Source organism: Urocampus carinirostris, chromosome 16 (assembly GCF_059441175.1).
Source record: "Urocampus carinirostris isolate Australia breed hairy pipefish chromosome 16, RoL_Ucar_1.0, whole genome shotgun sequence".
Classification (NCBI taxonomy): Eukaryota; Metazoa; Chordata; class Actinopteri; order Syngnathiformes; family Syngnathidae; genus Urocampus; species Urocampus carinirostris.
This window is the reverse complement of record NC_142364.1, coordinates 10784362-10800296: the sequence shown is the minus strand read 5'-3', so window position 1 is coordinate 10800296 and position 15935 is coordinate 10784362. Positions and strand designations below refer to the sequence as shown.

At 36.4% G+C, this 15935-nt stretch overlaps 1 protein-coding gene across 1 annotated transcript; it reads left to right on the top strand.

The window, feature by feature from the left end:
* Nucleotides 1-1892: 1892 nt before the first annotated feature.
* Nucleotides 1893-12091, top strand: barhl1b (BarH like homeobox 1b). Its single transcript, XM_088319923.1, has 3 exons — nucleotides 1893-2705; nucleotides 7777-7999; nucleotides 11197-12091. Exons 1-3 carry the CDS (start codon nucleotides 2300-2302, stop codon nucleotides 11531-11533), a joined length of 966 nt encoding a protein of 321 aa, XP_088176049.1. The 5' UTR covers nucleotides 1893-2299; the 3' UTR covers nucleotides 11534-12091.
* Nucleotides 12092-15935: the final 3844 nt, after the last annotated feature.

The window sequence follows — 15935 nt, the reverse complement described above, 5'->3', positions numbered from 1 at the left end:
ATTTGCAGAGAATTCATGCGGATGGCATGAATCTTTGGGGGTGAAATCGGTTTATTTTAGTGACCCTCAGTTACTTTTATTTTTTCTTAGGATTATTTTACCAAAGCAGAGACCTGCGACCCACTGAAAACAGTTCCACGACCCACATTTGGGTCCAGACCCACCAGTTGAGAAACACTGGACCACTAACAAGAAAAAAAGGTCTGCAATGCAGAAAAGCGTCAAAGCAGTCCTTTTTCTTCTCATAGGAAAGCATCCGCGAGCATGCGCGTGCACGCTGATATCGGGGCCGCCTTGTGACAGCTTGCAAGCGCAATACGCCCCCCCTCTCCCTCAAAAAACGCCCCCCACTAGCACCCAAGGGAGCCGGGATTCACTAACCTGCCGGTGTCTGGCCCCGACGCGCGCTTCCAATCTGCTGCTCACATGCTTTTATGGGGCGGGGGGGATCGTGGATGCGCGTGCACGCGTGTTTTCGATGACGAGGGGGTCAGAGTGCGCGTCAAGAGTGCGCACAAGGGGTGCGAATGGCGAGCAGGGAGGTAATTGTGAACAATTATCAGGGGTTATTAGTGCCATATTACGCTTTAAATGGTGGAAAGAATAAAAGAGGGGAGGCTGCAATTTATATAAAAAACATCGACCTATAATGAAAATGAATACATAAAAAAGAGAACATTTTTTTAAATAAGAGAAAAAAGTGTATGTAAAACAATTGTAATGAATAAATCATACTAAAAATACATTAATAATAAATAGCCTCGGTTTTTTTGTTTTGAATTGGATATTTTTTCTCTATTTCAGTAAACTAACCTAAAATGAAGATGAATAAAAGCTAATACAGTATATTGATGAATAATTAATTCAAATGATAAATAAATAAATAAATATGCATATTAAAAAAAACAAAAATATATTTAAATACGCATTCGTTTTTTTAATTGGTCCAAGTTTTTACTTATTTTCCGTGTACAATCATAAAATAGAAATAAAAATAAAATAACAAAAGTATAAATATGAATGAATATAAACCGAAAAATATTGATTTAGATTAAATTTATTACAATAAATGAATAAAACAAAATAAAATCAAATAAAAATTGTTTATTTTTTTCCCATTTCTGCAAAAGAAAGAAACAAAATAACATCAATAAAACATAATAAAATAAATACATGAATAGAGGAATTAAAAAAAACAATAAAAAATGAAAATAAGAGACCTTGAATTTTTTTCAACATTTTTTCATTTCATTTTTTAAGAAACTTGAAATAAAGAAAAAATATTGATAATGAAGTAAAAACAAATAACTAAAATACACGGAAAAACATTTAAAAAATGCAACTAAAGAGGCCTTCATTTTGTTTTGCTTTTAACTTGGATATTTATCTTGATTCGTATAAATAAACCTGAAATGCAGAATAAAAATAACAATAATGAATTAGAATAAATAGAATAAATACCCAGTTAACTGACTGAGAAACCATATTGAGAATGCGAGGCATTTGTTTTGTTTCTTATTATTTACAAACAGACTTGAAATAAAGAAAACAATAATTTTGATTAAGTAAAAATAAATAAATACACAAATAACTGAATGATGATCCATTTTAAAAATTCAAATAAAAGGGGCATTTGGTCTTTTGTTTTTTGTTTTAACTCTAATAATATTCTTATTTTCAATAAACAAACTTCAAATGTAGAAAAATACTCATGAATGACATCATAAAAAACGTAAAGATTTGGATTAGAATCCGCGTTATCTTCTTTTTCCTCAAAGTGCGGTAGAGGGGGGGGGGGTCTTTGGGGGGGCGTGGATTTCTGCCGTCAGCCAATCAAAACGAGTCACTTGGGACGAGCCGCTCTTAAAACCTTGGGCGCTTCAAGTCTTCAAGTTCACTTTTTTGGGGGGAACCATTATCATTAAATATTATAGATTATTATATATAGTTATTGATGTATAGAAATATATATATTTATATATAGAGACAGTAAAATATTTCCTATACTGACGGAGTGTGCGTGCTTCTCTCTCCTGATTCGCCCGCGGTCGGCGCGCCCCCATCCCGCATCGGACGTCCGCACTCGCACCGGGCGATGCGTCCGGCTCTCGTCCCCGGTTCTGATTCTGCTCGGGCGGCATTTCCGGGCCGGAACCGGCGCGTGATGAGCCCCGCCTCCCGGGACCACTTTTAAGGATTTGACGTCAAGAAAAGAAGACATTAAAATAGTCTCAAATGATAGTTTAGGACCCCCCCAGGAGCGAGGACAACCTCCGCCCCCTCCTCCCACGGCCAAACAATGGAGGCGTCCGGCTCCAGTTTCGGCATCGACTCCCTGCTGTCCCGCCGGTCCGGGACTCCGCTCTCGCTGAAGGGGGGCGTCCTAGCAGGGGAGGCCCGGGACTTCAGCCCCTGCAGGTCGGACGCGGAAAGCCGTTGCTCGTCGCCGCCTTCACCGGCGCCCCCGGCCCCGGATGAGCGGCCTCACCTGGAGCTGGGGGCCCACTTGCAGTTGGGGCCTCCCCAGCAGAGGACCGTCACCTCGTCTTTTCTTATTCGGGACATTTTGGCCGATTGTAAGCCGCTGGCCGCCTGTGCGCCCTATTCGAGTGGGGGGCAGCAAACCCACCCCCCAGCAAAGATCGCCGACGACTTTTTGCACGAGAAAATTCACAGCAACTCCTCGTCCGACAGCGAGTATAAAGGTCAGAATCGCGTCAGAAATACGACGGATGGTCGACGTGACATTTGGGCAGTTTTGATATCGTTTTTGTAATCAAAATTATAGTTATAATAAGTCAAATTATGCCAAATTAGACAATTATACTTACAGTATATATTCCGTTTCATTTGCACTTATATTGGGTTCTTCAAACTAAATAACCATACATAAAAGTATGATTTTTCTAAAATGAGAAGCAACTATGTACTTATTTACTTTTATAAGATTATTATACTTTTTGGGGAAGTTAAGAGTTCAAAACCATGTCGAAAATACGAAAGGCATTCAATGCAACATCTGGGCAGTTATATTTGTGCTTATATTGTGCTATTTGTGGACTAATCTTGCTTGAAAGTGTAAGTTGCTAAAATTGGAAAGAAGAATGATGTTTTACTTCTTATATTTTAATACTTTTAAGTGATACCAAGACATCGGAAATACAACGGGCACTCAACACCACATTGGGGCAGTTTTAATTGCACTTATTTTGTGTGTTTCCAACAAAGTTATCTTAAAAAAAAATCGCTAAATGTGTAAACAAAACCCAAATAATTTTCACTTCTTAAAATTGGTTTACCTTTTTCAGCTTGTACAAATGTCAGAACCAGGTTGGAAATATAACAGCCGATCGACACTACATTTGGACAGTTTTAATTGCGCTTATTTTGTGTTTTTCAAAGAAAATACCTGTTCACTTAGATCAAATTTCGCTATAATTGGAACCAAGAACCAAATATGTTTTACTTCTTATATGTGTTTTACATTTTTTTTGCGAGTAGAAACGTCGAAAAAACGATTGGTACTCAACGCAACATTTTGGGAGTTTTTTCTTGCGCTTTATATTTTATTTTTTCAAACAGATTACTCTGGCATGAAATTCATTTTTTTCTCAAATTAAAACTGAATATTTACATAGATATATTATATACAAGCCCGGCTGTATTGGCGAGTCGAAACGTCAGTATATGTCGAAAAAAAACACTCAACACAGCATTTTGAGCAATTTTAGTTGCGTTAATCTTGTGTTTTTTAAACGAGTTAATCTTTCCAAAGTCACATTTCACTATAGTTAGAAACAAGAACAAAATATATTTTACTTCTTATATTGGTTATACATTTATTCAGCTGTACAAAGATCAGAACTTCGTTGAGCGAATCAACACAGCATTTTGACCCATTTTAACTGCACTTATTTTGTTTTTCAAACGAAATAGTCTTTCAAAGGAGACATATATTACTAAAAGTATAAACAATAGTTTCAAACAAGAATAAAACATTTTGGTACTCTTTTTAAATGCATATTTTACTCTTTTGGGTGAGTGCAAAGTTGTGAAAAACGTCCAAAATGACAAAAATGTTGTTGTTTTTTTAACAAAAACATCTTGCATTAAAGTCATATTTTGTTGAAATGGAAAACAAGACCCAAATATTTTATTCTAATTTATAGATTTTGTATAATAAATTGTCTCTCAAAGGTGTACCAACGTCTGAAAAACGACGGACAATGAGTGGAACCTTTTAAGCCGTCATCCCTTAAGACCCCTATTTTAATGACGCTATTTTTGTGTGAATTCAAAACAAAATCATCATTCAAATGAATCAATTTTTACTAACATGGAAAACAAGAACCATTTAAAAGATAAAATTCCATATTTTTATGCTTAAAAACTTTTTTAATCTATTTACACTGTACCCCGCGACCCTACTGTGGATAAGCAGTGCAGATAATGGATGGATGGATATTTTGACTGCACGTAAACAAATTGAGAGCTTAAGTTCGTATTAAAAAATTCAGGATTTTTTTTATAGAAACAAAAGTCATATTAGGATCAAATAAAAGATAACTAATTGATGTGTTAATCTTAAAAAATGACCGTTAAATTAATTAAAATAGATTACTTCAAGTGGCATTAAAATACTTGGATTATTTGTAGTATACAGTTCTATACTTCAAACATTAATTCGGATCAAGATGTTTTGATTATTGATAAAATCGATTTGAATAAATTCAACACGTCATTGCAAAAAAATTTCAATTAGTGCGCTTGTCCCGATCAACTGCACGGTTCTCAATTGGAGGGGGGGGGGGCGTTTATGTGCCCCGGATATGTAAAATAGAAGGGTTTAAATTAAAGTGATAAATGATGCCTCCATTCGTCTTATTGTCGTAAATTATTCGGCTTATTTTCGATATAACTGTAATATTTCCGTTTAATCGTAAGTGTCATATGAAAATAATATATTCAAATATGAAATGTGAATTTAAAAACAACTGTATTATCCTGCAAAAGATAACATTGGAATGTATCTGCTTAAGTGATATATTTTGATGGATGTAGAAAACAATTTCCTCTTTAAATAAATAAACGAACAAAAACAAATTTCCGAGATTCTTTTACTCTGCGTGACAGCGACGATTATATTAACTCTTATTTATTTATGATTTTTAACTTCAAATTTATATCGTTTAAAATTTAATTTTTTCAAATTAAATTACAATTCAACTGCACCCTGACCTTGTGAAAACTTCTGATTTATCTGTTTCATTTATTTTAAAAAGCTTCCCTGGTTTGCACGGTGATAAAAATTTACATTTTTGAAATACAATTAAATTAAAACAAATTAAAAAAACTCAGGTACGATTGGACCTCAAAAAATGAGGTTGATTTAATTTGTATGAATACAAGAAAAAAATGAATTCTTCATCAATATAATTGAGCAAAAAGAAAAATATATCAAAGTATTCATATTTCCATTACATATTACAATCTATTCTTAACACCTATACTTATTTTGATAAAGAATCACAAAAGCTCTCTAACAGTTTCTCATTTTCACGTGCACGTCAACACGCACACACGCGCACACGCACGGAATAGGGGCTTGGGGGGTAATCAAGGCAGCGCCCCCAAAAAGTAATGATCCTCAAAAGTCCGACAGTGCTAATAATAAAAGTGACTTTACGGTGTGACGTCATATTGTCTCTTCATCTCTAGTTTGCGGTGATTGACAGATGGAGGGACCACCCCCCTTCCTACAATAACCCCCCCCCCCATTTCTGATCGAATTTGATGCAATATACAATTTGTCCGTGCAGCTAATCACATTTGCGCTCTTAATATTTTTTACCCGCGCTCTTCTGAAGTTTCCCGCCACGCGCACGCGCTCTTGTGAGATTTCCCGCCACACGCACGCGCATCCCTGGTGGCTCAATTAGGCGGCTGCTTACGCTGGAGACACCCCCCCACCTCCTTTATATATATAAAAAGTCTTTTCTTTTTTTGTGTGTGTTGAAATCAAAGCGCTCGCCCTCACATGACACCGAAGAAGAAGAAAAAAAGATAAAGAAATAAAATTGACATGACGTTACTGACAGGAGAGCTTTAATATTTATTATGCAGGAGATAAAATATTCATCGTTTGCCGTACAAGATATTTTTTAAGAGGAAATTTTGATCCGATGACGGATTTGAAATATGACACGAGCAATAAAATTTAAATTATTGTCTTCGTGTGTCTGGGAAATGAAATAAAGACGGGGACGCGTAAAAATAATAAAAAATGACGTTACTGACAGGAGAAGTTTCATATTTCGGAATAAAATACTCGTTTTTTTATACAATACATATTATGTATTTGAAATATGACACACACAATTAAAATAAATTACTGTTATTGTGAGTGTAAAATAATTCAAGATAACGTATAAAAAATGAAAAAAGAGGGTATACAGTTTGTCTCATAGCGTGTATAATAAGATTAAAAAATTCAAATAAATGAGTAGATTTAAAAATAACAAGACAGGAGAGTATTTAGAATTATTCTGCAGGAATAAAATATGTACAATTTGCCATAAAATATATAGTAAAAACGTAAAAAAAAACGTAATCCGATTTTTTTAATCCAATGGCGCATTTAAAAATAAAACTCAATAACATTTATGTTTTCGATTTTATGTAGAAAAAAATTAAAATAATAACCACCAAATCTAGGAAAAATAAAAATTGGATGATCTTTTGATCTCCGGGATTTAGAACATGACATACACACTAAAATTACTATTATTGTCACGATGTTTACAAAACAAATACAAACACAATATTTTCCCTCCCAAAATAAAATGAAAAGTTCAAAAAAAGAAATGACATTACTGGAATGACAGGAGAGCCATCATATTTATAAACCATAGAATAACTATAATAAAATGAAATTTCAATCCAATTACATTTAAAACCATTCTATTTTAAAATATGACGTACAATGGCATTCATTTAATATTTTCTTTTGAGTGTTTCATATTTTATAATCGCGTCATCTGATCAAAATGTAATTTTAAATATATACATTCCATGGTACATAATAATCATTTTATTAGTTTCGAATAATAGTGAAGTATTTCCTGTCAGCAATGTCATATCTTTAAAATGTTTGAAATGTAATCACACAATGGCAACATTTTTATCATTTTTTACATAGATCTAGCACAATAAAATATTCTCTTTCGGTGTGTAAAAAAATAAAAACAAAATACGAAAATACTGTTTCCAATATATGTGATTTGTAAAAATATACTGTTCAACGAAGTGTAAACCCCGCACCCGGCGCCCTTTAACGTCATTTTCAGTGAGGGAAATAAAAATATATGCAGAAAAAGTTTTGGTTCTAAAAGATAAGATATGCAAGACTATCTTATATGACGCAAACTGCACAAATCACTTTATTTACGTGTTTGATTCCGATTTCATAGCGAAAGGGGAGGGAGGCGGGGGGGGGGTATTGAAAACATATACAAAAAGAAATATGTGTTTTCCAATAAATAAGATTTGCAAAAATAAACTGAAGCACAGCACACAACGAACCATTTTTCCTTTTTTTACATAATGTTTCGGTTTTAGTGCGCAGTGAAAACGCACGTGTGTGTAAAATAAGAATAAACACCCAAAAAAGTAGTGTTTTTTTCAATGAATACGATTTGCAAAAGTACACCCTGACACTAAACAAAAAAACCGACATTTTTCTATTTTTGACATCCTGTTCCGTATTTGGTCCCGCAGTGAAAGAGGAAGGAGAACGCGAGATCTCGAGCAGCCGGGACAGTCCCCAAGTTCGGCTGAAGAAGCCGCGGAAGGCTCGGACGGCCTTCACCGACCACCAGTTGGCCCAATTGGAGCGAAGTTTCGAACGTCAAAAATATCTAAGTGTCCAGGACCGCATGGAGCTCGCAGCTTCGCTCAACCTTACCGACACGCAGGTCAAGACTTGGTACCAGAACCGAAGGTACGATTCGAACCTCCCCGCAGTAGAGATTCTTTTATTTTTAAATGGTCCGATACAAAAGTGTCAATAGGAATCAAATTACAAGGAAATCTTGTTTATCGCAGCAGTTCTGATAAAAAAAAAAGAACCAGTCACAGGTGAAATCTGTGAAGTAGAATCTGGTACCAGAACCGGAGGTATGACCTAACCACGCACCAACTCCATTATTAAGTTTAATTCCAGTCTAAATTGTTCTGAGCCCCCCTGATGCAACGAAGATATCAATGCAAATCTAATAACAAGGAACCTAAGTTTATTGCAAGAGGTTCTGAACCATGCAGATAGAATCAGTGATACTCAAAATCTGTCAAGTAGATCCTGATATCAGAACCGGAGGTCCCACCCATCATCCAGATTGAGTTTTATTCCCGTCTAAACAGTTCCAAAGCTCTTGACGCAAAGAAAATAGCAATAAGAATTACAAGGAAACCTTGGTTATCTCAGTGGGTTCCGATCCAAAAAGAAACAGTGATGATCAAAATCCGTCATGTAGAACCTGATAACAAAACACGAGGACCCGCTAATACTCCAGATTAAGTTTTATTTCCGTAACAAAATATCACTCAAAATCAAATGACAAGAAAATCTCGTTTACCGCAGTGGTTCCGATCCAAAAAGACCCCAAGATAGGCAGAATCCATCAAGTAGCACCTGGTACCAGAACTGAAGGTGCGACCCAGTTCCGCCCACACTTCATCGATTATAAATGTTCAGAAGGCGCAAAGATAATATAAATAAAAATCCCATTACAAGGAATAGTTTTAAAGCGGTTCTGATCCAATAATTAAATCTATCAAGTAGAACCGAGTACCACGACTAGAAGAACGACCCAAACCCACCCACATCACAGATTGATTTTTATTCCGTCTAAATTGTTCCAAAACTCTCTATGCAGCGAATAAGTAAATATCAATTTACAGTCAACTCTCGATTATCGCAGGTTTACGATCCAAAAAGAACCCGAGACAGGGGAAAACGTTATCACAATTGTCCTAATTAATTCATTTTAATCATCCATGTGACGGGTAAGCAAAGGGATTGCTCAGCCAATCAGAATGCAGAACCCAATGCGAGATGAGTCAAATAGCGAGACCGTGAGAAGTGAACCGCGTTATAGCGAGGGTGAAAAATAGACTTAATAATTCATGCTTTCATGTGTGCGTATAAATAATTCAAAATAAAACACAAGATCCCTTCGATTATTTTAAATATGAATTATTCCGCGGATACGACACTAAAAGCACTTTTGGTAGACAAGCAATGGCCCAGGGGCCACCGACGGCCCTGTCAGGGCTTTTAGTCGGACCTGCTGGACAAAAACTTACAGTATTTCATGTTTTAAAAATTATTGTTTTTTCTCCAGTTTTGTCAAATGTTTCTTAGGTTCCATTATGATTCTGGTATCCATTTTTGTCGCAATTTTCGTGGGCCTTTTTTAAACATTCGGTCAAGTTAATCTAAGTATTGGGTTGGTTCATTTTTGGCTTACTTGTTTTAATTTGCCTCTTTTTAGACTGTTATTTTGGACAAACACCCCCACATTATGACCCAATTGTTTGGTTTTTATAAACAAAATGACCCAGATTTCATAGTATAAAATTATCATCTTTTTTCCAATTTTTTAGTACTACATTTTTTTTTCAGAAAACAACTAAAATGTGACACATATTTTGTAATTCTGCGACATTTCAAGTAAAAACTATCCAGGTTTTTGGGTTGTTCGAAATAAAATTACACAGATCGTTTAAGGTCAAATGAATAAAATTTTCTTCTATATTTCTTTAAACAAAATTATTTTAAAAAACACATTTGTTGTGTGTTTTTCTTCTTCTTGGGTTATATTGTTGGGTTATATCAAACAAAGTATTGGGTTGCTCCATCTGGCACCCAAACTTGTTTTAGTTTTTTTTATACTAGAAAGAAACTGCCCAAAAGGGAGTATTTTTGTTTTTGATGGGTTATATATGTTAAGAACCAGAACAGGATCAGGACCCAAACGCGTGAAGTTACTCACACAAGCCTTTTATTTTACGGGAAATCTGGAGTCATGCACGTTAGGCAACTGTCTGGCGTGAAATGATAGGAAGCCAGAGGCCGACGAGATCGATACCAATTGCCCGAGTTGATATCGGACGGATGGGGTCGACACCGGACAGGACAGACAGGATAGATAATGAAACGGGATATCGAAAAAAAACAGGACAAACTAAACGGGAATGAAAACTGGAGAAAATAATTAACAGGACAAAAACAGACGGAAACAAAACTGGAAACCGAAATTAAACAGGACAAAATAAACGGGAACAATACCGGACAGGAAATACCAACAGGAACGAGTCGAAACCCACGACTTGCGGGGCAGAAGTTCGTTGACGGACTGACAAAGGAAAATTGAGAGCTCTGAGCTTAAATAGACGAAAGCCAATCCGTCAATGAGCCGCAGCTGGCGCCACATGGGCAGGGCCAATTGGGCGCAATGGCAACCGTGACACTATAAGGTATAAAAAGCCCAGATATTTTGGGTTGTTCCAAACAAAATGAGTTTTGTATAAAATGAACCTATTTAGCAGGTGTAATTTTTAAACAAATACAGTCCTTTTTGGTAGATTTGTTTTTGTACCAACAAACTATTACATGAAACAATTTTTTTGTATTTTTTTCTGGGTTGATTTAAATAATAAGGACCAGATTTTTGGGGGTTGTGCAAAACAAAATTACCCAGACTCTTTAGTATGAATTGAACTACTTTGGCGGGATTTTGTTTTAAACAAAAACTCTTTTTTTTGTATAACTTCAGTTTTGTTTTTTTGCGAAACAATAATCTGGTTGATCCATTTCCGTTCCATACTTGACTTGTCTTAGACCCAACTATTTTTAGAGTAGAGTTAAAACAACTCACACAAAAAAATGTGTCATGTTTTAGTTTTGTTCTAAGGTTTTGGGGGGCTTCCCTTCTCTGAAAGTTGGGTGAAATAAACCAAACTGTTGGGTTAGTCCATTTTTGACCCAAATTATGTTTGTTTGTTCAAGAGTTAACGGCGGCTTCTCAATTCACTTACCAATTGTCCAATGATTCGTTCGCTAATTGTTTTTGTTGTGGCTAATTTTAATTTAAAGTGGGGATCATTAACTGTCTTGCGCATGCGTGTTCCCAACAGAACCAAATGGAAGCGTCAGACGGCGGTTGGCTTAGAACTTCTAGCCGAGGCCGGAAACTATTCTGCCCTGCAGCGGATGTTCCCGTCGCCATATTTCTACCCGCAGAGTTTGGTCTCCAACCTGGACCCGGGGGCGGCCCTCTACTTGTACAGCAGGGGACCCTCGGCCCCGCCGCCTCCCCCGCCTGGCCTGCAGAGGGCGCCCACGCTGGTGCCCCGCATTCTATTGCACGGCCTGCAAGGGGGCGGGGCTACAGGAGGAGGGGAGGGGCATCCGCACCCGGCAACCCTCCCCCCTATGGCCGGGGTCCTCTCCCGGCCCGCCCAGCAGCGGTGAGCCCGAACTGAAAACCAGCACCGCTAAAGACTAATGGGCTTTTAACGAAGAAGAAAGGACTTTTTTTCGCCCCGCCCCCTTTTTCGGGGTGTTATTAATGTCTTATTTATATTTGTGCATAAATGGAAGGATCCAAGTTGTGTCATTATTGAAATGTATTCGTTTTTGGGGGGAATATTTTCGCACTTTTTTTCCCCAAACTCTCGAGACTTTTATTTAAAATATTTAGATCCACAATCGGAGTTCTTGTAAATTATTTGAATGTCAAAAAGTGTAAATAAAAACAGCCTTTTTTCAAACTAAATTAACGCAAACTAAATAGAAAAACGATGCAAATTTCATTCAAGTAAATCCTGATGATCATTTTGAATTAGAACAGATGTGGTTAATCTATTTAATTTTATTTATTTATCTGCATCAATTTCTGTGTTCTGGTGAAGAAAAAAAAAATATTTCTGACGCAAGTTTGTGCTCGTCTTCCGTTGGCTCCATTTGACACAAAGTTATGTGATGTACAAAATAATTTTATAAATGTGCGAATAAAAGTCTTTGATTCAATCTTGTGAGTGTTTTTTTTTAGTTTAATCAGAAAATATTCCAGGATTTTTTTTTTTGCTATTTGTCATTTTGTACTAATGAGTTGATGAAAAGAGACCAAATGAAAGAAAAAGCAAGAACTTAATTCAATTGAAATTAAGATTTCCATGTAGTACATTCTAGACGTTATTTATTGGGAACGATATTTATTATGCATATGTTATTATAATTTCTTAACGAATTAAACGACTGAAGGAACGAAATGGCAAAAGCAGGAAATTGATCGAACTATAGTTAAAGAAATGATTCCGTATAATACCAGTAACATATAACTGAGATATCAATTTTGAGATTTGTTGGTGGATTATATTTGAAGGCAGCATTGCAGAAGATTTAAAAGACAATTTGAGCAACCAATACTGTTTTTAAATGTTGTTTAATCTATTTTATTTTTAATCACGCTTTCGCTCTGAGGTAACTGCTTCCAATTCAGCTTTCAGCCTTCCTGTGTGGAGTTTGCATGTTCTCCCTGTGCTTGCGTGGGTTTCCTCCGGGCACTCCAGTTTCCTCCCACATTTCCAAAAACATGCATTTCAAGTGAATTGGCGTGAATGAGCGAGTGAGTTGTCTGTCTCTGTGTGCCGTTCGACTGGCTGGCAACCAGTTCAGGGTGAAGATAGCTGGGATGGGCTCCAGGACTCCTGCGACCCTACTGAGGATAAGCGGTGCAGATAATGGATATATATATATAGCTATCATTTTAAAACTACAATGATTGAAGACTGATGATAAAACACTGAGTTAGATTAAATATTTGATTTTTCTCAGTTCTACTTTTAATAAATCCCTATTTCAATTGAAATGATTTAACAATGATTATTAAACACTGGGCTAGATTCAATATTAGATTTTTCTTATTCCTCTAAATGGTTTTTTCAAACTGAATAATTAAACACTCATCATAAAAAATACGTATATTAAATAGTGGAGTTTTGTATGTTTTAAAATGTATTAAAATTATTGTTTTACTTAAGATTATATTAAAACACTGACCTATATTGTCAATTCAATTTACTTCAATAAACAATTGACCCGGCGGTTAAATTCCCCTCAAGTTGTTTGAATAAAACAAACATTTGTGCATAAAATTCTTTGTAATAATTTAATCCTGTTAAAAGCGCATTAACTTTACTTGAATTAACTTTCTGTTGTTGATTAATTCGACGGTCACTTTACTTAAAGAGCCTCTCGTTCTTTTCACGAACGCGGGTAAATGAAATATTAATGGCACGCGCTCAATTGTTTAAGTGTCCTAAATGATCCCATTTGGAAATGGATTGCTTGCCCCCTACCCTTTTATTATAATGACTTATTTATTTATTTTTGCTTTTTGGCCCCCTCCCTCTTTTTTATGTCCCTTGTTGGAAGCTCACTCGGCTCCAGGCCGGCCCGACAGCTGCGGAGCGGCCGCGGGGATGAGTCCAGCATGCAAGCCGGGGATAAACGAACGAAATGGGGGAGAGACAGCTGGTCAGCGATGTGCCCCCGTCCCCATCCAAAGCTAATGTCCTGTTCTTGGGGGGGTTAAAATCAGTTGCGATGCCGACCATCTTCAGCGTCACAACAAAAGACTTTAATAGCTTTTAATTGAAAGTCGATAATGGCTTTGATAGGGGCGCCTCTGCTCCCCTCGTCCACGCATGGCACCTGTTACCCCCCTCCATTTTTGCCCTCACCCCCTCCCATTTAAAACCCACTAAAATATCAACCTCATACCTGTCAAGCTCAGCCAATTGCTCCCCTTATGAATGATTGCAATTCCCCTCATTAAACAATGATAACCCAAAGACAACACAGCAACTATTTACTCACAGCAAGACAGACAGGGTTGGGTAGGGTTACTTTAACTGGATTACTTTCAATTACTTTTGGATTACTCCAATACCAAATATGCTAATGAAATACAAAATAAACTAAATATGAATAAAATTATGACTCACAACACGTGGTAAGCTTTCTCTCCTGGCTTTGATCTCTTTGATCTCCGGCAAAACTAACATAAAATGCGACAGAAACAAAATGAAAATAAATCCAAACAGCTTGCCAACATCATTTTTGCCGTTCCATGTAGTCATTTTATTCATATTTAGTTTCCTTTGTCTTTTATTAGCATATTTGGTATTGGAGTAATCCAAAAGTAATTGAAAGTAATCCAGTTAACGTAACCCTACCCAACCCTGAAGACAGATTATGCAGAACAAGGGTCTCAGAAATGAATTTCGCCGGGGGTCGCTGAAAACCTCTGGGTGAGGCTGGGCCCTTTTAGATTTTTCACAAAAAAAGCTCTGAGAACAACATTCCAATGTTCACAAATATGTTTCTTTCTTTCTTTTTTAACACAAAATAAGATTTAAAATAACATATTAAAAATTAATAAGGAAAACAATCAACGAGGAATAAAAAAATACATGTGTCATGATTACCGATGTGATGCAACTGGGCCCGCTCCTTTGGCGCCAATTGCCTCGGACTCTGATTGGCTCCCTGTCACTATTTAAACCCACGTCTATCCGTCACCTGTTGTCAGTCCGTCTGCAAACCTCAGTTTAGTGTAGGCAAGCTTTTTTCAACCCTGACTCACACTTGTTATTTTTCCCGTCTTTGCCCTGTTTTATGATCCTGACCACGTCTACTCTCCCCTCCTGGCTTTCGACTCGTTTCTGATCCCGACCACGTTTTTTGCTCTCCTGTCCCGGCTACTGACCTGTTTTTTCCGTTCCCGACACCACCATCACTTGTCACTGAAGTCCCACTTCCGCGCTCAGAGCGACCTGCTTCCCGCGTCCAGCGATCACCGGATCGTGGGTGCAATCTTTTCCTTTCTTCCAATAAAACTGAGAGAATAGTAAAGCAAGTGGGTCCTGTCTCCGTTCTGGTCCTGACAACATAAAATAATAATAATACTTAAACAATTGATCCACACCTTGCTGCTAGAAAAATGACCAAAAACAACCAGAAAAATAAAAACAAAAAACTTCAATGTGAATGTCTCCAAAAATAACCCTAAAACGCCCAGAAAATGATCAACAATGGAAAAGTACAACAAAGTCATTTAAATATGACAAAACTTGAAGAATATAATAAAAGTATGAAAAATAACTGAAAAAGTACGGAAACGTATAGAAAAAGTATGAAAGCTTCAGTGAAAAGTGCGATAAAATACTAAAACAGTACTAGATAGTATATGAAAAAGTACTGAAAGGCATGAAAATATTTTGGAAAGGATGTAAAAGTAAATTGTATATGCAAAAAACAACTGAAAAATGCCACAAGAAAGCCACCTAAAAATGACTCAAAAAAGACAATTAAAAAGAAAAAAATATATAAAATGTCAGGTTTTCAATGTAAATCTCTTGAATTTCTGTCTCAAGGTAATTAGCTTGTTTTTATATTACTAAATATAAAAACAATGTTTCTCATACACACACACACATAAAGTAACGTTTTAACAATGAGTGTAATTACATCTCTTGTACGTTTATCAATCTTGTATTCTTTTATTTTGAAGTCGTGTTCTTGTCTGTACTGATTCCTCTGACGAATAATAAACCACTCCCTCTCTCGGTTTGGACTCCATCCAGAACGGACGTAAGTTCTTGTCTGCCATAATCATGTAGAACTAAACTATATACATGTATTTTATCTGTGCAAATATAGCCACTAAATAGTTTTAATAATGTCAATCCCTGACAATATATATATATATATAAATAAGTTATTTCAAAACAAAATGTTATTTTCAGTAGGGCACAGAACGTGTAGTGTTCCACCTCACAACTGTTATATTCCATACGCCTTAGCCTGA

Coding starts and splice junctions, on each gene's coding strand:
- barhl1b (XM_088319923.1), top strand. CDS start 2,300: ATGGAGGCGTCCGGCTCCAGTTTCGGCATCGACTCCCTGCTGTCCCGC. Junction 2,706..7,776: donor GTCCGACAGCGAGTATAAAG/GTCAGAATCGCG, acceptor TTGGTCCCGCAG/TGAAAGAGGAAGGAGAACGC. Junction 8,000..11,196: donor ACTTGGTACCAGAACCGAAG/GTACGATTCGAA, acceptor TGTTCCCAACAG/AACCAAATGGAAGCGTCAGA.